Source organism: Microtus pennsylvanicus, chromosome 16 (genome assembly GCF_037038515.1).
Source record: "Microtus pennsylvanicus isolate mMicPen1 chromosome 16, mMicPen1.hap1, whole genome shotgun sequence".
Classification (NCBI taxonomy): Eukaryota; Metazoa; Chordata; class Mammalia; order Rodentia; family Cricetidae; genus Microtus; species Microtus pennsylvanicus.
The window spans coordinates 5,897,465-5,923,632 of NC_134594.1; the positions used below are offsets into that span (position 1 = coordinate 5,897,465).

General features: G+C 45.2%; 1 protein-coding gene across 4 annotated transcripts in view; it reads left to right on the forward strand.

The window, feature by feature from the left end:
* The window catches only part of Pld1 (phospholipase D1), a 200,996-nt gene that overhangs the window by 142,127 nt on the left and 32,701 nt on the right, over positions 1–26,168 (forward strand). For all 4 annotated transcript variants that reach the window (XM_075950991.1, XM_075950995.1, XM_075950992.1 and 1 more), the window contains 4 exons: positions 6,945–7,055; positions 10,162–10,250; positions 22,534–22,647; positions 24,940–24,989. In XM_075950991.1, the coding sequence (XP_075807106.1) occupies positions 6,945–7,055; positions 10,162–10,250; positions 22,534–22,647; positions 24,940–24,989 (364 nt within the window). The remainder of the gene's footprint in view (positions 1–6,944; positions 7,056–10,161; positions 10,251–22,533; positions 22,648–24,939; positions 24,990–26,168) is intronic.

The window sequence follows — 26,168 nt, forward strand, 5'->3', positions numbered from 1 at the left end:
GAGAGAGAGAGAGAGAGAGAGAGAGAGAGAGAGAGAGAGAGAGGAGGGGGAAAGGGGAGAAGTGAGGAGAAGGGAGAGGGGCAGAAGCTGCCTCTTTGGGAGAGAGATAGAAAGGAAGGAACTCAGGCTGGAAGCAAAGGGAAGATCTGCTTGCCTCAGCAGACAGGGGAGGGAGGGAGGGAGGGAGGAAGGGAAGGAAGGAAGGAGTGGGAATTGCCTTTTAACAGGACAGGACAGACCATTACAACCATACCTTGGAAAATTTAATAAAATTTACCTTTATGTTTATTGTATTGTTAAGAGGAACTCTGTAAAAGGAAGTTTTTTGTCCCCATCGCCTGTTCCCAAATACCTGGTAGCCACTTCCCAAATTACCACACAGAGACTTATATTAATTGTAAATACTCAGCCAATAGCTCAGGCTTATGACTAACTAGCTCTTTCATTTTAGGTTAACCCATATTCCTTATTTACACTCTGCCACATGATGGTACCTTTATTAGCATGACATGTTTATCTCCTGCTCCCTCTGCATCTGTTTTCTTCCTTGCTTCCATTTCAGTTTTTAATTCTTGAACTGTTTCCATTACCTGTTTGATCGTTTTTTTCTTGGTTTCCCAGGGTATCATGTACGTATTTACTCATTTCTTCAAATTTTTGTTATATTTCTCATCCATTTCTATAAGGGCATTTTTTACATGTTGTTTAAGGGACTCTATTGCTTTCATAAAGTCAATTTTTTCCTCTTCTTCTGTGTTAGGGTGTTCAAGTCCTTCTGTTGTAAGATCATTGGGTTCTGGTGTTTTCATGTTGTTTTTCAGATTGTTGGGTGAGTTCTTGCCTTGGCGCCTGCCCATCTCCTCCAATCGATGCTATGTAATGGGTCTTTTAAAACAGGATCAGGTTTCCTTGCTGGCCAGGGGCCCCGCTTACAAAATGCCCTCGCTCCATTTCCTGGTTCCTGCCGCAGGCCAAGATCCCTCTCACCACTCAGGAGGGTCTTCAGGGGCAGGACCAGGCTCCCTGTTCGCCCGTGGACCTCGCCAATAAAAGGTCTACCACTCTGCAGGCCAGGTCGCAAAAAACCTACTTGATTTAGTAGTAGTGGGGCGATCTGCTCTCAGTGTGGGCTTCACTGTTTCATGCTTGGACTATCCCACATCCGCCGCCAGGGCCTGCGTGCTAGGTCTCCGCCGCTCTCTGCTTGGGGTCCCTCTGCATCTGATTGGTGACTCCTGACTCTGCCCTTTTCCAAGCATTTATAATTCAGATAAGCCTCTATGTGTTTGTTTGGTACCAGGCTGTCAGGACAGGAAACATCTGTCTTCAGGACTCATGTAACCTGGACTGGCTTTGAACTAACTGTATAGCTGAAGATGACTTTGAATTTCTGATTCTTCTGCCTCCATTGGCAGAGTGCTGGTATTACTGGTGTGTACCATCACTCCAGTTTATGTGGTTCTGGGGACGGAGCCCAGGGCTCTGCCCAGCAGGCAATCCTGACCCTTCACTGAGGTTTAGAGCATGGTTTAGTTAATAACTCAGAGGCCTTTTCATACCTGCAAATGAGCATCATGATATGGACTAAGAAGATGTGGGTTCTAGAACCAAGCTCTGCCGCTTGCTAGCTGTGAGTCTTGGGTAAATGGCTTCACTTCTCTGTATGTATTTTCTTCTTCTGTAAATCAGGGCTAACAATGCTGTCCATCCCCTCCATGGACCAATAATGGGTGGTGATGAGTAGAAAACCTAGGCCACACACAAAGCATTGGAAGGGTGCCGCGGAGCTGTGTGTAGCTCAGTTCATAGACAGTTTGCCTGGCACTCACTAAGCCCTGGGGTTTGATCCAGAATGCTACAAAATCCTTAAAGAAAACTGACCACCAACTGCCAGGATCACCTTAACTCTGTACCCTCTGCTCTCCACCCCATACTAGGGTGCTGTCTGATCTTGGTCTTGTGCAGGCCATCACACTGGGGTTCACATATGCAGCTGCCAGAGACGCGATGATACAGATGTCCCACTTAGAACTGAGCACCCTTCACCCCCTCATCCTCTGCACACTGATCAGAAAGACCACACATAGCCAGTGTACGGCCCTGCATAGACCAGCAGCACTAAGTGGACTCAGTGGGTCTCAAACTAACACAAGGGAGAGGTGGTATAGATAGGGGAGGGACTAGAGAGAGGGAGGGAGAGCAGAGGGGAGTGCTGGACGTGATTAAAACAGGCTCTCTGAATATGTAAAATTCTCCAACAATTAAAGTACGGTGGTACACACCTGTGGTCTTAGCACTGGGAAGCAGAAGCAGGAGGAGCAGAAGTTCACGGTCATCCTTGTTTACATGAGTTCAAGTACAGCCTGTGGTATGTGAAACCCTTTCTCAAAACAGAAAACAAAAATAGACAAAATTCCCCGCTGGGAAAACACCCTCCGTTCTTTCCAGGTTCGCTCTTTGATGGTTTCTCTAGTCCAGTGGTCCTCACCTTTCCTACCACTGTGGCCCCTTCACACAGTTCCTCGTGTCCTGGTGATCCCCACCTTAAAATTATTTTCACTGTTACTATGTAAGTGTAATTTTGCTACTGTTATGAACAATAATGTCAATATCTGATATGTAGGATATCTGATCCCCCTGAAAGGTTCTTCCACTCCCAAAGGGACCTTGACCCACAAGTTGCAAACCATTGCTCTTGTGTTTCCAAAGTTTACAATGAAGAAGTTGACTTTGGATGGGTCACTAGAAGGGTTCTAAGTCAAAATCCATCTTTTATTTATTAAAATGGAGAGATGGTTCAGTGGTTAAGAGCTCTGACTGCTTTTCCAGAGGTTCTGAGTTCAATTCCCAGCATGGGAGTGTTTTCTTCTACTCCCAGTACTTAAGAGGCTGAGGCAGGAAGATAGCCCACCAGTAAAAGACCACCCTTGGCTGTAGAATGAAACACTGCTTTTCAAAACCAAACAAACAGCCTACATGGGTGAGTGGTGGGTGTGAGCCCTGATTTCCTGCACTGTGGCTTCAGCGCTGAGGTTGTAAGTGCTGGAGGTGGACCCTGTTCCCATATGTCCTAGGGCAATGGTAGCCACAGAGGCCCCAGCAAGGTGACAATGCCTCATCTGTCACGTTCTTTAGGACCATCTCCCATTGCCTGCCTTTCTTTTACATCTTTTTGGTTCCCCAAAGAGCCAACCACACATACACATATACACATGCTCAGCCCCTGTGCTTACCCCTGGAGTCTCTATTAAACACTATGATTTCTTTTTCTCCTTCAGCCCCGAGACTGACTTCTTCCTTTGGCACTGGTAAAAAGTCTATTCTTGCGAAAACTGCCTAGCCAACTGAGCAGCAGGCCTCAGACACCAGGGTTATTAAAGGAGGGAACACGAGAAGGAGACAGACACCTCGGTCAATGTCTTTGCTTCCTCAGCTGTGGTTGTTTTAGCCTGGAATGGAGGAGTGAGGCTCCATCTTGGGAGTAATTCTTTTTCTCCTCAGACTCTGCCATCTGGGGGCATCCGCAGGAATGGATGCCAGCCTCACCCTGAAGGACCGGCATATGCATGCACACACACACACACACACACACACATGCACACACACACACACACACACATGCACACATGCACGTGTGTGCACACACACAGACACACACATACACATGCTTTTATCCTAAGCAATCTTTGTCCATAATTCACTTGAACACTTACGGAAGTAACAAGGAATCGAGATTATTAATTAATTAATTAATTATGTGTATGTATGTACATACATACACTGAACTTACAGGGACTAGAAGCGTTCTGGTAAAAAAAGGAGAAACTTTGGACAGATACTAAGAATGTCCTGAAGGTTTTTTTGCAAGAGACAGTTCTATTTTTTAAGTATTCATCTTAGGCCCATTGTGTGGGAGGGTAAGGGTTGTGCTTAATGAGAAGGTTATTTTTAGTTTAAAAATAGGACACTGTACAAAGGAAAATTTCTAGTTCTAGTTAGGATTTTGTCCCTAAACCATCAAGTCAGATCTATGCCATTTTCATGCTGCATACTCAGCTTCGCGGTCTGAAAAGTATGGTTAGATTTTATTCCCGGGACATTTGAGGTACGTTTTTGGACGTGGGGCAATGACTCTAAGACTTGTCTCTATTATTTTGTTTCAAACTAGAAACACGAGACAAGCTGCTGAGGCTAAAGAAACAAAAGAAAAGAGTGATTCTCAAGTAAAAACCAAACAGAAATGAATGAGCGCATGCTTGATGTTCTCGGGGACTCCAGAATTTTCTCGACTATCGAAGATGTAGTTAGGGTGATACTCCAACTTCCGGTTCCAAAGGCAAACAGGCAGGCAGGGCCAGAAGGAAGTCAGTTTCTGTTGCTCTGTGGTGACAGGCATGTTTGAGCCAATCACGAGAGTCAACGACTAGTAATCCTAAGTAGGTTTTGCTTTTTCCTCTCTTGCTTAAATTGAACTCTGAAGTTGCCCCCAGATAATGACTGCTTTTAGTGAAGTGACTTCCCAACGTAAGTAAAAGCTTGGACTTAGGCCATGGGATCACAACCATGAGCCCCCAGGAACTGGGCAACTTCTTCTATGTGGTTGCTATGAGCATTTGAGAGTCTCCACTTTGGCATACGGTCTCTCCCACACAATGGGGTGTGTTTTCTGGGTATACAGATTGACTTTAAACATTTAAATGCCTCTGATCACCTGTCCCTCGTGGAAAATGACACCTGACCTCCCTGCTTTTCTTCCTGGCAGGCGTGGCTAATCAGAGCTGCCTATCAGTGTACCTGCTCCAAGAATTTCTTTTCATTATAATTTGGAAGACAGACCAAATTGATAAGACATGCGAGTTGACCCTTATTATGACATCTGGTTGCTGCTAATTTTTATCTTTCACGCATGAGTTTTGTCTTTGACTCAGAGCAGGTTTTGAGTGAGAAAGAAAAGCAAGTGTAGGTTTGTGGATCTCAGGGGGAGGCGAGGGCTTTCTGTCAGGGCTGCTTGTAAGTTCAGCTGCTGACTTGACAGAGCTATGCATTATTAAGTGCACACACATTTATTTCCATGTTGGGATTTATAATTAAGTTTTTAGGTTAACACACAAAAGGGGATCTCCCTATGGTGACACCAACTTGTTTGTCCTGTCATTTTGTCTTAGCAGCAGCAGTTCAGGGAGGAAAGGAAGGGCTGGGAGGTAGAGAAAGGGGAGGGAAAAGGAGGGCCACGAGGAGTGTGCACTCAGAAGAGGGATGGAGCCTCCGTGGCATTGGAATGGCCAAGGCGAAGATGCTAAAGTTATAACCCGGAGCTGTGGGTCTGGCTGTCTGTCTCCGGTGTTACAGACTTCAGTGAGGCTGCGTACCCTGAGAACCTTTCCAATGCAGCCCTCATTCTCGGGTCACGCCGCTAGCGTAACATCTTCCATTAAATTAAAGAGACCAAGAGTTGAAACTTTGGTTTAAACTTTATTTCTATCAGGTGACTAATTACGCAGTTCCTTGGAGATCCTGTTATTTCCTGGACCATTTTAACTTGGTTGGTGTTCGTGATTACACTTCCACTTCTCATATGTACATGTGTTTACCTGGTAAGATTGGAATAAGGCAGCGTGTGTTGGGGAGTGTAAATACCCCATATCAGATAAAGGACCAGTTTCAACATTCGCCTAAAATTAGAAACAACAAATATACTTTTATAGTTCTCCTCTCCTTTTCATTCCCCCCACTTTCTTCTTTCCTCACTTGTACTTTTGTGGGTTGGGGTCTCATGTAATCCAGACTTGCCCTAAACTCACTATGTAGCCAAGGGTGCTTTGACCTTCTGAGCCTCCACTCTCCACATGCTGGGATCACAGGTATGTGCCGATGACATCTGGTTTGTGGGTACTGTGGCAAATAGGGCTTTGTGTATGCCAGACAAACACTCTAACGACTGCTGCCTGCTCGGGCCTCCGAAGAGTCTTCTGCGACGATACGCAGTTACTTAAGAAAGCCAAGACGTGTATACTAAGTGCTTACTATATGTAAAAGTCATACTGCAACAGTTAAAATACTGGAGGGACTACCAGGTGAAGGTCATCGCGTGTTGGGAAGGTCATGGGATGCCGCCAGTGTTCCCCACCCTCACCCCTGCCATGCAGAGCCGCAGTCACATCTCTGATGTGGTCTGCTGTAGCTCAAATGCACCTGCTAATGCGTTGTCTTTAGTTACCAGTGCATACTGCTTTCTAGGTCCGAGGCTTGCTGGTACACACATCAGTCTTTATTCTCTGCCTTACGTCAGGGTCCTTGGCCTGTATGTAGGTGCTGCTGAAGGACTGTCATAGGGAAAGAGGACAAATTATGGTAATTGTAGTGACCTGAATAAATCTTCCAAATATTCCTTGTAGGAACCACAGCTTGAGTCTTCAAGCTCTGAATTAAAATAATGCTGGATTTGGAATGATGCAGATTTAGTTTGCTTCTCTATTGCTATGATAAATGTCATGGCCAAAAGACATTGGAGAGAAAAGACTTTATTACATCTTACAGGTTTTGGCCCATCATTCAGGGAAGCCAAAGCAAGAGCTGAGCAGGAACCATGGAAAAGCACAGCTTACTGGCTTGCTCCCTGGTTCCCAGGCCCACCTGCTTAGGGGTGGCATTGCTCACAGCAGGCCTGGTCCTCCTGCATCAATTAGAGATCAAGAAGATGCCCACAGATTTGACCACGGTTCAGGATGATGGAGGCAGTTCTTCAGCTGAGGTTCATTCTTCCCAGGTGTGACATGCTGACAACGAAGATGTCAAGGGTGTAGTCTGCGTGTGCTCCAGCTCTCCCTTGGACCATGTGGGGCTCAGCCACTGTGATCATTGCTTTAGAAGGAGTGACTTCATCGCATCGGTACAGATGGTACCTTCTCTGTTGTCTTATGTTTGCTGTGGCTGTTGTCTTGCAGTTGCTCCGATCGGCGGCTGATTGGTCTGCTGGGATCAAGCACCATGAGGAGTCCATCCACACTGCCTACACCTATGTAATCGAGAACAGCAAGCACTACATCTACATTGAAGTAAGTAGTCAGTGAGTCAGTTCCACAGCCTGCTTCCCGGGTATCTTAGTTCCTGTTGTCATGATAAACACCGTGACCCTGAGCAGTCTGGGGGAGGGACAGAGTTTATTTGGCTTACATTTCCACAGTACATTATTGAGGGAAGACGGGGCAGGAACTTAAGAGGGGCACAGGAACTCGGAGGCGGGAACTGAAGCAGAGCCCATGAGCAGCATGGCTTACTGGTTACTTCCCAAGGCTGGTTCATCCTGCTTTCTTGTCCCATTTTATTTAATCCACAGGGTTGGCAATGTGGCATTGCCCTGTGAAAGGCAGGAGGCTCCCATGTCAATCATCAATCGAGAAAATGTTCCCCGGAATTACTTGCCTATGGGCAATCTAATGGAGGCATTTTTTTAAGCTGAGGTTCCTCTTCCTAGATAACTTTAGTTTGTGTTGAGCTCACAAAAAAACAAAACAAAACCAACAACAACAACAAACACAGCTGACCAGGGCACCAAGTATCGTACAAGACTGTAAGGACCCCAGTTCAGGATTCCTTATTAATAAACATGAACTGAGTTATGAAGAATCCCACGGAAATATTGACTGAAGTCGTTTGTATTTCTACCTCCTAGCATGCCTGAATTCACTCTGCACTATCATTAACTCAAGGCTAATGGAGTCTTGCAAACCCTTGAGGTACTGACATCTGTCAGCTGATGAATACACCTTTCACTGAAAACCCCAGGATGGATGTGGGAATTTTCACCGGGGTATGGTTAGAAGGTCTAGCATGAAGCATGTGCTGTTTCAGGAGAGAACACACATGCACACAGTAAATTGTTCACACTGAGGACTGACAGAGTACCCCTGCTGTGGGGAATCCTGGGGCAGGAAAAGACAGGGAACGGAATATGGGAATGGGTGTTGCGAGGACTCTGTGTTCAGAGTCCATGAGAAAATCTGAGAGCATCAAGTTTAGTGTGGGAACTTTAATTGAACTTCAAAATAGATACAGAAATAGTACAGACTCTTTGGAACCCCTGAGAAAAATAAAGAATCCCATTAAACGGGGGGGGGGGGAGGGGACCCAAACCAACACACATCTCTCTCCTTTATCCTGGTTTTATTTTTCCATTGAATAAAAATAGAACGTTTAGCACAAATGGGTTGTCGGGGAAACCATCTGAGCCCTGTTTTTCTTCTCCTGGAGTTCTGCTACTCCTCCCTTCCGTAGAGCGACCGTCGATTAAAACATCAGCAAACAATTGTAGCTTGACTCATTTCTCAGACTTGGAGAAAGAGACAGCTAATTAAAAATATTAGCAGCCTAAATGTGTGTGTATTCCACATGGGATCATGCAGCAGATAAAGGATATTAGTGGAAATCAGGGAAGCCCACTGGGGAGTTTAATAAGACATTTGTTGTTGTTACCTGTGAGGATACTGTTATCACTGCCCCATCTGGCATCGGTCATATTGTTTAATTTTTAAAGTGGCATTAACACCAGCATCTCAGCTGCTTTTCTTGTTGCTGTGGTAAGGTAGCTGACAAAAGCAATTGAGGCAGCAACGGTTTGTTTGGGCTCCCAGTTCTGAAGAATAAAGGCGGTCACAGCAGGGAAGTCAGGGCAGCAGGAGCAGGTGGTGGCACAGTCAGGAATGGGTGATAGTTCCTTGCCTATGTAATGAGCCTGTGGCCCCAGTTTGTGGAATGGTGCTCTCCACATTTAGGGTGGGTCTTCCCACCTCAGTTAACCTCATCTGTATAAGCCCATGGGCTGGTTTCCATGGTGATTCTAAATTCCATCAAGTTGACCATCATGACTATTACATGACATTGCATGGGGCCAGCAGTGCCGTGTGGGCCTTCATGGTTGTGGACGTTTCGGGGTGAGCCGTCAGCATTTAATTTAATCCTCAAAAGAGAGGTGGGGGAATGGGAGGGAGGGAGAGAGAAAGCAAACCATGGCATGTGGCAGTCTGTCCTTGTAGCTTATGAGACATGCTACCCGGCTTTGTGGCAAGAGTTGCTTGAATCATATTTTCAGAAGAGGTTCTGCACCATGCCTTCCTGCAAATTGTCTTCTGGAGGCACCGTGCCTATTTGTGCCCTGCTGCGTAAAATCGCGTGAACTCAAAAAAAATGGTATTGCTATCATTCTTCAAGGTATTCCTTGGGATGATTTGTTAAAAAAAAAATTACAGTTGTATTGTAATTTCAATAAGCAGAACTCATAATACTTATTGGTTATTTTTAACATTCTTTTAGGCAGCAATAAAAATCCTTTGTATCATTAGGATAATAATGGAGTTATTTTCTGACAATAGTGTCAAAGAATGTTTTATAGATCTATGAATAACAGAAGTACTTGAAATAAACCTCTTTTCATTCTATTTTATTAATATATATGTACACACAAAATAGATTTGATATAATGTATATGGTATATCATATACATGATATATGTGCATAAAAGATACATATATGGGTATACATATACATACATACATAAACACACAGACACACACACATGTGCACACACATGACCACGCAACATGGGCACTCTGACCAGCACAAATACTTGTAGACACACACGACTATGCAACATGGGCGTAACATGAGGATCCTGCTCGTTGGTTGAGGGTTTCTGTCCTGCCCGGTTCCCCACAGCCGGCAAGCCCCAAAGAAAATCACACAGAGATCTCTATAGGTTATCAATCTGATTGGCCCATTAGCTCAGGCTTCTTATTAGCTCTTATGACTTACATTAGCCCATTATTCTTATCTATTTTAGCCATATGGCTCGATACCTTCCTCAGTGATCTGCGCAGGATTGGGAGGAATCAACTTCTTCCTTCCCAGACATGGGTACTCTGACCAGCACAAACATATGTGCCCCCACACACGGACACGCTGACTAGTACAAACACATGTGTCCACACATGACCACACACACATGGGTACTCTGACCACACAAACACATGTGCCCACACACATGACCATGTACACATATCCTTGAGTGAGGCATTTTCTCTGTCACCAATATAACATTGGTTCCCTCATTCTACACAATTCCCAGAGAAAACATGGCCTTACCCAAGTGTCCTATTTTTCTCGCAGAACCAATTTTTCATAAGCTGCGCTGATGATAAAGTCGTGTTCAACAAGGTGGGCGATGCTATTGCCCAGAGAATCCTGAAAGCCCACAGGTAAGGTTCACTTTGAACAGAAGTTCCAACCAAACTGCTGTAGCTGCTCTTGCTTCTCTGAGGAGGTGGCCACAAAAGCTTGTGTTGAAAATGGACTCCTCTTAGCTGGCTTGTGACTCAGTTGCTGAGAAATACTCAGTTTATCTTGGTGGGAACCATCAGCTTTCTGGTCTGCCTTTTTCCCACATGTGAGGCTTATGATCTGAGTTAGTTCATGGCAGATAGTGAACTATGCTCACACAAACAAAGCAGAGTGGACAAAAAACATTGCCATAGAGCTATATTTAAATTCTCATTTCCAAATGTCATATTTCTTTAGCTCATGGATTTATTTCCCAACAGCCTTATTCTAATTATATCCATATACTATGCAGTCCCGTAGTGAAGTGAGCAGTTCAACAGCTCGGTGCAGTCACAGAGTAGCTGGCCTAGCCCGTTTCATTGTCTGTTTACTTTAATAACACCATTATTGCACATGTATGCACATGGTACACCCACACACAGCACGTGCCATGGTCCAGAGTGGAGCAGAGTCAAGCTCTCTGCTCTCTTCTCCTACCATGTGGGGCCCAGGAGTCCAACTCAGGTGGTCAGGATTGGCAGCGAGCACCTTGTCTCTGCCAGACTTTTAGGAATATTTTCTTCTAGGAATTTTTTTTATTTAAAAAATGCTATTTTTTTTTTTAGTTTGGTGTATGTGTGTGTAGGTGCACACATGCCCACCGAGCTTTCTTGCTGTCCCAATAATTCTTTCTGTTTTATCTGTTACTATTTGTGTCTTTGATTCTCTCTGAGGTATTTTGTATCTTGTGTGAGTTAGTGGTCCACCTTCACTGTGTTTGTGGATGTAGATTCACAGTCGGCCCTGTTGATTAGACAGACTATGGCCACATGTTCAAAGGAGCCGGGGTGGAGGGGGATGGGGGACGGGGGCAGGGGAGCTTGTTCCTTCCCGCTCGGCTAGTTTATACCAAAATAATCACACAGAAATTGTATTAATTAAATTACTGCCCGGCCCATTATCTCTAGCTTCTTATTGGCTAACTCTCACATGATCTAACCCATTTCTATTAATCTGTGTTCACCACGAGGTAGGTCGTGGCTTACTGGCAAGATTCTAACCCTTTTTCCATCTTTTTTTCATATACTATGTAGTGATTTTAGAATGAAGGACATCTTAATGGTAACTATTAACATTTTATCTGTTTCATAGTTTTTATTTACATTATCTTATTGAATCTTCACACTTGGGAAAGTAGGTCTTAAAGTTGTGGATGTTCAATAAATCATGTGACTTCTGATCTTATTTACTTTTCTTGTGCCAAAAAAAATACCAACCAAATCAGATTAAGGCAGGAAGTCTTTGCTTTAGCTCATGGTGTGAAGATACAGTCCACCACCGTGGGGAGGCATGGTGGGATGTGAAAGTGGGGGGCATGGCTGGATGCAAAGTAGGGGGCATGGTGGGATGCAAAGTGGGGAGAGGCATGGCAGATGCGAAGTGGGGGGCATGGCTGGATGAGAAGTGGGGGGCATGGCTGGATCCATCTGAAGTCAGGAAGCAGGGTGAACACTGACACTCAGCTCGCTTCCCTGTTTGAACTCAGTCCACGGCCCCAGTCCACGGAATGGTGCTGCCTTCACTCACAGTGGGCATTTCCGTGTCAATGGGCCTAATCCAGTGACTCTTCCAGGCATGCCCAGAAATCAGTCGATATTAACTATCACACTTGTGTAGGTTACTTTTCAGCAATTTGGAATTTTGAAGGACCAAGTGTTTTCTCATAGCATGCAAACACGATCCATAGCGGGCTAGGAAGAATGGTGCATTCACCCCATGGGGCTTCCTCGTGTGGAGGTAGTAACTGGGGTAGGCCTCTACGGCTCTTTCCCCTTCGCCAGTCATTACAGACATACTGATCCCAGAGAGTGGGAACAAGTGAGGCAGGTTCCTGGGTGAAAGGTCATCACTGTGAGTCAGCAGTGGGGATGGCTGTCTCACCCCCGTGCTGAGGGGGTCTGGGTCGCCCTGCATTCTGTGCCTCTTGTGGTCCACTCAGCAGGCCTCATTCTCCACTGTGTGATAGAATCACCATCAGGTATCTGGAAAACTGCCCAGTTTGTCTCCGCTTCCCATTTGCTGGGTACAGTTTCCTAGAGGAAGGCCATCAGATTGCATATGGCTGCAAAGGTGACCCCAGGCATGGCCAAGATGGTGTGGCTGTCATCTGGAACACATGGAGAGCCCTTACCCTCCGGATGCTTCCTGAAGTCACCGGAGCATCTGTTGCTGCAAGGATTCATAAACAGTCTCGCTTGTCGCTGGACATACGTGTGTACGCAGAGGTTTCTCACCTCCCTGGCCTTCCTACTCCCGGAGCAATTAGGGAGTTTAAAAAAATGCATTATTTTTCTGTCAGTTTTGGCATCTCATTGATGCAGGACTGCCTGCTTTATTTAGAAAGCTCATTTGGCAAAAGGAGAAAACAAAAAATGGTTTTATGAAGTTGAAATAAATCACAGGAAAATATTAAGTTAGCAAATGAATTCATCACAGTGAATGGTGGATCGCGAACTTTGGAACTTTGATTATCTAATAACTGCAACTGGATGAGCTAGAACTTTTACTGCTCTCGGTAGCACCCAATAGTGCATAGGTACCTGTGAGATTGGGCTGGGTAGTTTAGGAGTTAGAGAGGATGTTTTTCTATGTGTCTGTGTGCATATGAGGGTGAGTGTGTGTGTATGTATATGTGTGTGTATGTATGTGTGTGTATGTATGTGTGTGTATGTATGTATGTGTACGTGTGTGTATGTATGTGTGCATGTATGTATGTGTGGGTGTGGGTGTGGGTGTGTGGAGGCCAGAGGATAGCTTCAGCTCCCATTCCTCAGGTGCTATGGGCTATCACTAGACAAGGCTGATTACTGATGAAAATGTAAGTGTTCACTTCAGAAATGCTTGAGAACGTGAACCATTGTTGTCAGTACTTCAAACCAATTAGGGAAGGCAAAAGAACTCAACTGATTGTCCAAGAGAAAGATTTAAGTTAAAAAAAAAATCAAGACTGATATTTAAATAAAACATTTAAATTAAGCCAGGGATGGTGGTGCAAGCCTTTAATCCCACCAGAGGAAAGCAGATCTCTGTGAGTTCAAGGCCAGTCTGGTCTACATAGTTCCAGGCCAACCAGATTATGCAGAGACTCTGTCTCCAAAAAAACAACAACAACAACAACAACAACAAAACAAAACAAAACAGGTCAACATGATCTTTTTATCTGCCTGCCTGCCTGCCTGCCTATCTGTCTGTCTATCTATCTATCTATCTATCTATCTATCTATCTATCTATCTACCAATCCTAAACTTCACAAAATTGACAAGCTGGGTGGTCAGTCAGCCTCGAAGATGCTTCTGTGTCCACAGGATTAGGGTCATATACCCTCACATCTAGCTCTTTGAAGCTATGAGCTCTGGGGATTGATCGGGCCAGGCCACCATGCCTACAGGACAAGGACCTCCCTGACTGAGCTGTCACTGCAGCCTAAGACTATTGTCTTCTGTCATTTCAGTTTGCACCTGAAGAGCTGGAATATTCCCAAAGTTCTAGTATTTTAGAGCGGGAAGAAATTCATCATATTTTCTCATTCCGCATTTCCCAGCATTCCTGTGAGTGGATTCGGAAGGTGAAGGGAATCATAGGAGTGTAGAAGGCAGTGTGTCTCAGATTGCACCTCTTTATTTTACTTAATAATTTGAAGTCTGTGGGTTGGTTTTCCTAGACAAGGTCCAGGCAGAAGACAAAGCCCCATTTACAAGCTGCCTTTTGTTTCGCTCAGTAGTAGTGGCTTGGGCCTTGCTTGCTCTTTCTCTTCCTTCATAGATCTCCCTTGCCAAAGACACATTCTTCGCAGCAGGTCTAGTTCAGTGGCCAGAGGAGGACAAGACAGGAGTATAAAGCAAGGTCAGGGAAGTGACAGCCGACTGCCAGGTCTGACAGAGGAATGTGGGCCCTTGGCCAGGGCCCTCCCACCTCGGGTAGATGGAAGTCCCCTAGGTGCCAGCTCCCTCTGCCAGCGTTGGAACGGAGCCTCATCCCAGCTCCCCAGAGCCATTTACTTCCTTTCCCACAGCCAACATTCTCCCCAGAAACAGGACTCTGCCAGGTCTCCATGCTGTGTTCTATGACCTGGAGTCCCACACCCAAGTTCATTCCACAGGAAACAAGGAGGAGCCAGGGGAACAACATGTCTGCTCTAATACCTCAACCTGTCTCCCACCGTACTTGAAACATACCTTTGACAATTCGAATGTGTCTGGGCAGGCAGGATAAGTCATGGCCCTCTATTTCAAATCACGTCTGTCACACCATGACCGGGTAACCCAAGGGAAAGAACAATGCCAACTGATCTAGACAGAAACCCTTTAGGGCGTTGTGTGTCATGAGTGAATGGGTTCTGGGGACCATCTCGGGTCTGCCAATTTTGATATGCGAAATTTCCCTGCCTTGGTAGACAGCCAGGCGATGAGAGCGTGCATCTCTCATGGTTGTCACCAGAAACCTGATGCACAGTGACAGTGGCAGTTGACTTCATGTGTCTGTTAGAACGGGATGGCATCGAAAACCGCACCATGAAGCTTCTTTAAAAATACACGGTTTTTAAAAATTGTTTTCCATCCCAGGTGGTTCTTACACCTGGGGAAGTTGGCGCAGGCTAATAAAAGGCTGCTGTGTGCAGTGACCAGTCGTGAACTCTAGTATCCTTGGGGCCAGCTGTCCGGGGACTTACGTGACCTTTGTAGTCTGTTGCTCTGTGTTTTTCTAATGCTGTTTCTTCACCAACAAAGAGAACAATGAAGCATCTATGTGAATGTTTATGGTGTCATTTAGGTGACGAAGCACCAGTTAAGGTGAAATCATTATAGCATTCCAGGGCCATCGTCATCTGGAAACACACTACACACTCTAAATCAAGAGTATAAAAATTCATACCGCTAAATCAAAATTCTTATCTGTACTAGGAACAAAGAGTCAAGCTAAAAAGAGTTTAATCATCCCTATTTTAAATTGTTAGGTCCATTACTATAGAACTAAACTTGCTTTGGAAAAAAAAACAATATTTTTAATTAAAAAAAAAACTCCTTACTTTTGTTTTCAGCTGCTGGCTCACAACTTCGTTCTGCCTTTGGAGAACCTGCCGGGACCATAGCAGATCTCTCTTTCCAATTGATTTTTCAATTTCTCTTTTTAAAAAGCTTTTATTGCATTTATTTATGTGTTTATTTATTTGTGTGTCTGTGTGTGTGTGTGTGAAGTTACACACATGCCACAGTACATATGTAGAGATAAGAGGACAAATTTTGAGAGTCAGTTCTCTCCTTCCACCACATGGGTCTTGGTGTTGAGCTCAGGTTGTCGGGCTTCGCATCCAGCATCCTCACCCACCGGACGTCTTGCCTGGGTTTCTCCTTGAGATGACATCATAAGATGGGAGGAGCTTGCCGGCACTGTCCTCTCCATTCAGTCTGGTTTTGCCTTGTGTCAGCTGCTGTCTGCCTTGTCATCCTTGGGTGATACAAAAGCTGTAACTTTAATTTTAATTAAACTGTTAGGGGCCATTTTTGAGTTCTTCTGGTAGGTGCTTTTCATGGATTGCTTTGTTCAGTCTTCAACTTTGTGGGGCCGGATACGTAATGCCTCACCCTAAAGAGAAGGCAGCTGAGACTAAGTAACTCACACAAGCCTACCCATGGGGAAGCGGGACCCAAAGCCTGTCAGCAGGAGCTGTGAAATGTCTCCCATAGGCTTGTATGTCTGAACACGTGGACACCTACCTATGGTGTTGTTTTGGGTTGTGGGTCCTTTAGAGGCAGAATCTCCCTGGAGGCAGTGGGCCACTGTGTGTGAGAGGTAATGTGGTGGTGGGGCTGGTGGTTTGAGACAGGTTTTTGTAGTCAAGGTTGATGACCTTGATCTCACTGTGTTAGCCAAGGATGACCTTGAATTTCTGATCTTCCTTCCACCCTTCAAGTCCTGGGTGGAATTTTTCATGTGATCGTCCCTTGTCTCTAAGGGAACAGATAGTTTTAATAGTTAAGATTTCAAAAAAAGCCAAGAAAACTATTTATTTAAACCATACAAATATTTTGTTTTTAAAGCATTTGGTGGCTAAAGTTTCTTTCAGTTAGATGCTATCTCTACCCTACAATTTTCATATCCTGTAATTTTGTGCTGTCAAAAGGCATGCCAGACTGGGTGCAGAAGTGGCGTGCTCAGGGATTAAAGCTGCAGGTATCAGAAAAAGAAGGGAAAACATTTTCAGTATGACATTTGCTAGCTTTCTTTTTTTCTTTCCTTCTTCCTCTTTTTTTCCCCCTTGTGGGTTATTTTCCAAGCCCTAGAACATTTTTAGAGAAGAGGTTACATCAGGGCACGGATGACAACAAATCCTGGCAGAAGTTTCGTTTGAGATCATTTTATTGCCTTTATTTTATTCCAAACAATCTTATGGTCTTCTCAGCATCTAGATATAAAAAGGAGCTTAAGGCTGGAGCCAGCAATCATTTTGAGCCTGACTTTGTGTCCTGACTAGGGTGGGGTTGGTGGAGAACAGTTGGGCTTAATAAGTGACTGTGTGGGGTCTCTTTTGGAGGATATGTCTTTTCAAATGTTATCAAGCCTGGGGTAAAGTTGAACTCAGGTATGCTGGCCTAACCCAACCTTCTTACGTTTCAAAGTTTGCTGCTTTGTGTGTTTGGGTCTAGCGATTTATCCTAGCTTACACAACCTCTCACAGAGTTGATAAAGATCAGCGTTAGATCATGTGAATATTTCTAGCAGGCTGCTAGATTTTGGTCAGTTCCCTCATCTACAAATAAGGGGGGGGGGGAGAAAGATTTATTGCATATTAAACCCAAACATGAAATTCAAAGGGTTATGTCCTGAACTTCCAAGAGGCAGCAGATCTAAGTCCAGCATGACTGACCCCACCACAAACTAACAGTCCCTCTGTAAAAGGTCCTGAGGAGCCCCAGCTGCAATCACTCCCATTTGTGACACAGTTCCTATCCTCAGAGCCTCTCAGTTCAGTAACAAACCTCCTGCCCCAACTGCTCATGGCTACAGAAGCATGCTGAGTCTCCCTGGGGCTTTGCTAAATTCCCAAGACACAGCTGTGAGCTAACAGCTTCTAACTGAAGGGCTCAGGCACCAGGGAGGAAGGGTTAAGAGGGCAAGGGTCTCCTTGGAAAGAACAGGAGGGGACTGGAGAGACTGCCGCCTCCTTGTGGCCACTACTCTGCTTTTAAAGGTGCAAACAGATTTACAGCAATAGCCTTAGAATAGTTATCTTCCTTAGCCCACACCCATGGGCCGGAGAGAGCTCAGTTAGTAAACAGTAGATTGACAAGCACGAAGACTAAGTTTAATTCCAAACCTACAGCAAAAGGCTGGGCATGGGAGTACAAGCATCTAACCCCGGCGCTGGGGCCTGCAGAGACAGCTGAACCCCTGGAAATCACTGACTACCAAGGCCATTTGACAAGCTCCAGGCCCATGAGACACCCTGGCTCAAAAGACAGGTGGACAAGGTTCCAGACAATGACACCTGTTCCCAACAATGACTTCTGGCTTCCATACACATATGTAGATACATGCAAATGCATTCTCACACACATGAAAACATACAAACACACAAATAAATGTAAAAAGAATCATATGAAATAAATAAAACAGAAGTGGCTGGGGCCTGCACTGTTTCCTCTGGAAATTTGCTCAGAACAGATGAACTGTTTTCATTAGCTTACTCTTACTTCTTTCATTTTTAATTTTTTAAAAAAGACCTACTTTTTTGGGGGGGGGGGGGAGACAGGGTTTCTCTGTGTAGCTCTGGCTGTCCTGGGACTCACTCTGTAGACCAGGCTGGCCTCAAACTCAGATCCATCTGCCTCTGCCTCCTGAGTGCTGAGATTGAAGGAGTGAGCACCACGGTCCAGCAAGACCTATTTTTATGTAGCGTGTGTGTCGTGTCTGTCTGTAGGGATTTGTACATGAGTGCAGTTCCTGCAGGGTCCAGAAGAGGGCGTAAGGTATAGGATCCTCTGGAACTAGAGTTACAGGCTGCTGTGAGCCTCCATCTGACTTGGGTGCTGGAGGCCCAACTCCTCTAGAGGAGTAGTGCATATCCCTAACCCCTGAACCATCTCCCCAGGCCCTTTTCTTACTTCTTAATCCCCTGCCTCAGCTCTTCAGGTCTTCGTCTAGCCCCCTCCTTCTGAAAGTGCCCATCTTGTACCAGGGCTCCTTTCTGCCTTGCCACCTTAGTACCAACGCCTGCTTCACAGTTCCAGGCACAAAGCACATGTAAGAGGGTAGACTGGGCATTTCAAGATTAGCTGCCATGTTTACATTGTCTAATTGGTTTGCTTGGGGCCATTTTAAACACGGTACCTGAATGATTTTGCCCTTGAGTGGTTCTCGCAGTGATAAGGTAACTTAGTTGTCTTCCTATGGCTGAACATTGCTTTCCAGTGTTTAGCCCTTATATGTCACATTGCCGTAAGAGTTCATGAATTTTAAAGGAAAAACTCATTTTAACCAGACTCTTGAAGATGGGAATTTTATAAAATGATATCTTAACTCAAGTGGGTGAAGCAATCGCCTGCTTGACAGGTCCTTACTCACGGCCTGTTGCCCACCAGCTCTCAATTGCTTTAAAGCAGTAGTCATTCCACCTGTGAGGGACTCCTTCCCTGCTGGCTGCTGGCCTCTAGGGGGCGCCGTGTTTTCGCAAGTGAGGGAATCCTTCCTTCCCTGCTGGCTGCTGGCCTCTGGGGGGCGCCGTGTTTTCGCAAGTGAGGGAATCCTTCCTTCCCTGCTGGCTGCAGGCCTCTGGGGGCGCCAACAGACTGGAATCTTTGCCTCGGAGGGATTTGTGTTGCACAACATATGTAATACTTTCACATACTTTTTACTAAGTCAGAAGCAATTTAGATTCCTGCCAATAGAGTGCGACTTAAACAGTAAGGGTCAGGTATGCAGCGGACTGCCATGCCCCTGCTGGGCTCTCATTGAAGGGGTGCGAGGTTTACTGTTGAATGGTAAAACAACAACATTCAGAAAAGCCTTCACCAGGACTGCGTCCACAGGACCACGGAGGTCACTGAGTGGGGGCAAAAGTAGGGGAAAGGTTTTGTTGTTTTATCTGTGTAATCCTCCTAGGTTTTACACGGTGTTACTCACTGGAAAGTCTGATTTAGGTTTTGGTTCCTTGGAGTACTAAACAGAGAATAACCATATGACTCAATATTTCCATTTTTGCGTGCGTATCCAAAAAGGACTGAAAACAAGTCAAATGGACTTGATGTGCCAAGACTGACTTTCTTTTTGTTTTGGTGGGTTTTTTTTTTTTTGAGGTGGGTCTTTACTCTGTTTGCATTCGTAGCCGAGAACTCACTATGTAGACCAGTGCAGCCTGGAACGCCCAGGTGTGGGCCTGCCTCTGAGTGCTGGGATTAAAGGCGTGCACCACCATGCTTTGTCTAATAATGCAATACCGCTAGCAGCTTTATTCCCAATAGCCACAAGGCAAAGACAAACGAAAGTGTATATGCCACACAGAATACTGTCCAGCCACAAGGGGGAAGGGCCACTGACACGTGCTGTCCTGTGGATAGACCTTGAGGGTACTATGCTAAGAAAACAAGTTAGACCCAAAGGACACTTATATGCAAAATCCATACAGGCAATTCATAAAAACAGAAAGTTCCCAGAGATCACCAGGGGGATGAAAATGATGAAAAACACTGAACAGGGAAGATAGTCGTCGCATAAAATTATGAACACAATTAATAATGAAGAATCATATACTTACAGTGGCCAAATGCCCAATTTTCATATCATATATTTACCATAATGAAAATTCAAGTTAAATGTAATTAAAGAAAAACCACCAAGTACAGCTTGACTTATTCTTCATTGAAACATTCTTCTAACCTGACCCCACCTCAGCAGCCAACAGTAGTCGCTGAGAATGTGGGTCCTATACTGAACGCTCCCTAAAATAGAAAGGTATGTGGACATGCACCCTTGTGTTGTAACAGGTCAGCCCTCAGCCTGGGCCTTGAGGCCCAGAGCCTAGGCCACCGTCTGTGGGAAGGAAGAGGCCAGTGTGACCCGGTTCTGACCGCTGTGTCAGGAAGTTTCATAGATGAAGGTGACCTAGAAGTGAAGTCCGTCCTGGGCTAGGAGCTGAGGAGCCAAATTTTATTAGCAAGGGTTGGATGGGGTGCGGTGGGCATTGCTGGGGTGATTGTGGGGATCTCACTATAGTATAATTTTAGCTAGAAAAGCAGTGGAGTCTTTAGACTATTTATAGCGCCTTCCTTCGTCCTTAAATGTCTATTTGCGTGTGTGTCTGGGTTTGTAAATGCTGCTGTGGAAAAATGGCTCAGGGCTTCCTGCTCTTTTCCCGGTTCCTGTTTACCATTTAAAGACCTTGCCTTCTCTCCTAATCAAGCAGATTAACTAGGTCTGTTCACAACGTCTCTGTATTCTTCCCAACCCAAACTATGTTTGCCATCTAGCGAGGAATCCTTGCCATTACAGCAGCCTCCTTCTAATGCCTCATTTCTCAGCCCGGCTAAGGCAGCCCAGTCAAGCTGACTCCAGTCACTTGGCAGACACTGCTGTGAAGAATACACGGACATTCAGGCCCCGTGGTCAGATCTCAGCCATCAGAATAGTGGAAGTTCTCACGGAAAGGACACTTCTGCCGTTCCTAAGAAGATAAACTCTGACAATTCAGTGTTATAAAAGGTTTAAGCAGGACAATGGATGAAAATTAACCAGCGGTGAAAACTGCTCAAGCCAACTGTTTGCACACTGTGATGCTTCCACATTCATTCCCAAGCTTTTTCTTCTTCCTGTGTGTTCTACAAACAATGCCAGGGGCTATCACAGTCTGCAACTCTCACAGTAAATGCGGCCTTGTGGGCTATCCAACCTGGGGCCAAGGACAGCTGCCGCAAAAAGTGAAACTTACACCGTGCATTATGAGAGGGGCTGCCCCTGACTTTATACTGAACCATTTTTCATCATGACCTTTGTCTACCGCAGTGTCCTACTTCAGAGTCAAAGGTCATAAATGCCTATCAGCATAACAGTCTGGGTTTCTGAGCACATCCCGAAAGAGAGCTTCATTTTCTGCTTGTTGTATCTATCGTTATCCTTTGGAAGGTGGCCTGGAGATACTGCGCTGTATATGCTGGGGATTTAAAAACTAAAACTGGCTGGGGCTGGCTCAGTGGGAAAAGGAGCTTGCCAACAAGCCTGGTGACCTTAGTTCAGTCCTGGAACCCATGTAAGGATGTAAGGAGACAACCAACTGCATAGAGTTGTCCTCTAATCTCCATGCATTGGCTGTAGTGTGTGTGTGGCTACAGCCCATGCACACCATAAAAACAATTACATTTTTAAAAATAAAATAAGGGCCACGGGGGTGACCTAGCCAGTAAAGGTGCTTGCTTGCTGCCTAGACTGATATTCTGAGTTTGAGCCCCGGGACTCACAAGTTGTTCACACACACACACACACACACACACACACACACACACACACACGAATGTTTAAAAAATTAAAATAAAAGTTAATACTAGTCACTTAGAATTCTTGATGAATCCCTGGTAATATCCTGTGGCTGGACCCTTAGGATTCCTAAACAATGGTAAGGGCTCTATTAGGGAAAGTATACTGAATCCTGTGTGTTTGCTCCTAAGACAGGGACCCTGGGAACCCCACGGTTGTAAATGGAATGCCTACAACTTGCCAAGCTATGGACTGAATCCCTATGGCTGAAATTTGTTTTATATATGTCTATCTATATCTATACATATGGAAACATATATTTAAATCAAATAGAAACTGACTTAAAATTTCACACACACACACACATTGTTGATAGCATTTTTTCCCTAAACTTATTGAAAGCCACACCCTCTTCCGCAAGAACCGGCAAGATTTATTTTAAACTGTCTTCTGCCCTGCCAAGGACTATGAGTATAGAAGAGAAAGCAGACACAATTCCCGCGTTACTGCCAAACTGGGTTTATCGCTCAGCTTGACACTCCACAGTGATAGCTGGGATCCAGGAGCTATGAAGGCTGAGCACAGGAGGTGGTGTGGAATGATTCACGTTGTCTAGAAAGCCCTGGGACCTGATTGACTGGTGGTGTAACTGATCCTTGTTTTTCTTTCTGTGCGTTTCTGTGCACGTGGTTTTGCAGGGAAGGCCAGAGATACCGGGTGTACATCGTGATACCGCTGCTGCCGGGATTCGAAGGGGACATATCCACAGGTGGAGGGAACGCGCTACAGGCGATAATGCACTTCAACTACAGGTGCCTGGACCCCAGCCCTCTGCTCTGATCTCTGCATCATGCATGGGAGCCTGGAAGGGAGCTGCAGGATTTCTGCACAGTTGATCAGTGTTTTACTTTCAAACCTTAGTCTTTACGAGGCGATAAAATTCAAGTGTTACAGTCATACATGATGAAGTGCGCCCTCTTTCCTGGTTCTCACTATGTAGCCCTGGCCGCCGGGAGCTTGCTATGCAATAAAAGACTGGCCTTGAACTTCAGAGATACCCCCACCTCTGCCACCTGAATGCCCAGCTGGTGCCTTCTTATATTAATTTTTAATACATAATATTAATGGAAAATATCTTTATGCCACAATCCCTTTATTCTTCTCAGTAAGTAGGGAGAGTTGAAACAAGAAATGTTTCGCAGGCTCCAGTCAGGCAGAGCGAAGATCACAACAGGAAGATTTCTTTTGAAGTTTCGCACTTTTCTTGTCTTCCTTTTCGGGGTGGGAGGGAAGAATGAGACTTTAATGAGACCGAAGAGAGAAGGGCTCAGGGCCTTGGTCACACTTGGGTGGAGAGTTATGTGCCCCATGCTTGGCATCAGGGAACCCCAGCTGATTCCGGTAACACCGTCTGAGGGCCCCAATGGGTGGGATTGTGGTCGTGTTTGATATCAAGCCTCACATGGCCCAGGCTGGCTTTGAACTCGCTGTGGCTGAGGATGGCTCTGAGCGTCTGATCTTTCCATACCTCCCGAGTGCTGTGATTATAAGTGTGTGCCGCCATGCCTGTTGGCAGTGCTGGGGATGAACACAGGTCTTCCTGCGTGGGATTAAAGGCATGCACCGCCATGCCCAACAGTTGGTTTCTTTTTTCCCCTGACTCTTCCAGCTTGTATCTGTATATCTGCCAGGGTTTGAAGTAAACATTGATGCTGATGCTGGCATCCCAGAGCTAAATTCACCTGGTTACAGCGACCACCTTTCTTCTACATACTTGGACTTAGTACATAGCCAAAAACGTTTTTTGAGCATGTTGGTAACATGATGTTTAATTGCTTGCTATCTGCTTTTGTGGCAATTGAAATATTGCTTTTGGAATTTTGTCAATTGTATTTCCTATGACTGTTTTTGATTTTTGAACCAGTTGGATGAAATGCACGTTTGGCTGTTGTTCAGCAAATGGAACCTTTTCTTATGCAAAAACATGTCTATTTGCTGGTGTAGGCTTGGGTAATAGCAGTCTTCCTAATTTAATTACATTCACACAGTAGGCAGATGGAACATAGAACTTTGGTTTTTTTCCTTTTTAATACACGTTTTCATTAGCATCCAGCTCAAATATTTTCTACTTTATTTTTAAAGTTTTTATTAGCATATACTCATTAATCTAGTAATTAGTATAAATAAATGAATTTTCATTATAACATTTTCTTACAGGCTTACGATTTTAATCATATTTGCTCTTTGGTCCCCTCTCCTTCAGGCCATCCCTTACCTTGTTCCCTAGTCTTTCCCTCTCCCTCCCCCATCTCTCTCTCCCCCTCCCCTCTCCCCTCTCCTTTCTCCCCGCTCCTCTCCCCCTCCTCTCTCCAGTGAGCTCCATTAGAGTTCTGTGCAGTAGGAGCCTACATGACAGGTGGTTTGTGGGATCTTGAGTGTCTTCCCACGGCTACACCACTGAAGAAAATGTCTCCCTGTCTCTGACTGTGATAGCTCCGGGGGAGGGATGGCCTCAGGGCTCCTGGCTTTCCCACTATTTAGAGGCCTCCATATTTAACAATCTTGAGGGGCAGAACTCTTCAGTAGAGCTGGTTATTTCAAGACTGGTTTTTTTTTTTTTTTTACAGTTAAAGGTTTTTTGCTGACTTGATGGAAATAACCCAGTCTAAGAGTTGTATTTTAATAATAATTTAGACTTTATAATAAATTTAGACTTTTTAATAGTCTGCTTACTTCTTGATGTTCTGACAAGAGTCTGCCCTTTTCACCTTAGAACGTAGGATGATTTTATGAATGCTCTTATGAAGACTCCTAAATCTTTGCTGTCACAAATTTTTCTAAGGGAGAGTTCATCACAGCCCATCTCTCTTTCTGAACTCTGATCTCAGTTTTATAGCGCTCGCATTGACTCTCATCAAAATAACTGTGTCTTTTCAGTAACATTCAAAAAAAAAATCCTACTCGGGTTTTAACTTCTGAAAATGGGCACAGCGTTGTCTCAGGAGAGTGCTTGTCCCATTTGCTTGGGTTAGGGTTACATCCCAGGCATTGCTGTTAGACGTGGTTGCCGGACCCTCCGTAACTATGCCTTTCCATGTTTTCAGAACCATGTGCAGAGGCGAGAACTCCATCCTCGGACAGTTAAAGCCAGAGCGTGAGTAGTGTGCTTTCTCCTCTTCTGAGATTGTTCCCAGGAAGCATCAGGACATCACAGGATGAGATATGAGATGAGCTGGCAGGGTTATTAGCTGGGTTTTTTTTTTTTTTTGTCACTGTGAGAAATATCTGACAAAGCAGCCTCAGGGAAGGCTCATGGCTTGAAGGTACAATCCGTCCTGGTAGGGGTGGCATGGCGGATCTGCAGGGGGGGTCACGTTGAATTCACAGTCAGGAAGCACAACAGGATCGATGCTGGTGTGCTCTTTGTCCTTTTGGTCCAGTCTGGAACCCCCTCTCATGGAATGGTGCTGCCTGCTCACACTTAGTAGACTTTCCCACTTTAATTAACTTAATCTAGAAAACTCCTCTCACTCATACCTCAGATTACCATCAAATTAACTGCCATGGCATCCCCGAATGTTCACATGGTGTGCTTACGGAGCACTCCTTACGTGGTGTGCTTATGGAACACTGCTCACGCGGTGTGCTTACGGAGCACTGCTCACGCGGTGTGCATACAGAGCACTTCTCTCGCGGTGTGCTTACAGAGCACTGCTCTCAAGGTGTGCATACAGAACAGTGGTCACCCGGTGTGCATACAGAACACTGCTCTCGCGGTCTGCATACAGAACATTGGTCACACAGGCCTCTTCAACAAAATGCTCAGCTGAGGTAAACCACTCTCTCTCATTAACTTGCCCAAACCAGTGTTACAATGGAAACACCTGTGCATGAGCTGATGGGCGCTAAACAGTGGAAACATCTCTGCAATTTTTATTATTTTTAGAATTCCAGTGATAACTGAGGAGTGTCACAGGACTGTCTGCGTGTATTCTCAGCCTCTCCCTTACCACAACCCTGTGTGGGTCACCCCTGTCTTAAAGATGAGGAAGACAGGTGTGAAGACAGCAGGCATTTGTCACATCTATTCATGTGAAAGCCATGGATTTTCATAGTACTTTCTTTTTTAAATGTAATCATATATTTTACATATAGACCATAGCCTCGCCGCCACTGTCTCCTGCTTCCCCCTCACTCCCTCATCAACCCACCCCTCCTGCCTGTTTGCTCAGAAAGGGTCAGCCCCCATGGGCATCAGCACAGCATGGCATATCAAGCTGCCATAAGACCAGGCATCTCCCCCTGCACTGAGTGTGGGCAAGGCAATCCAGCC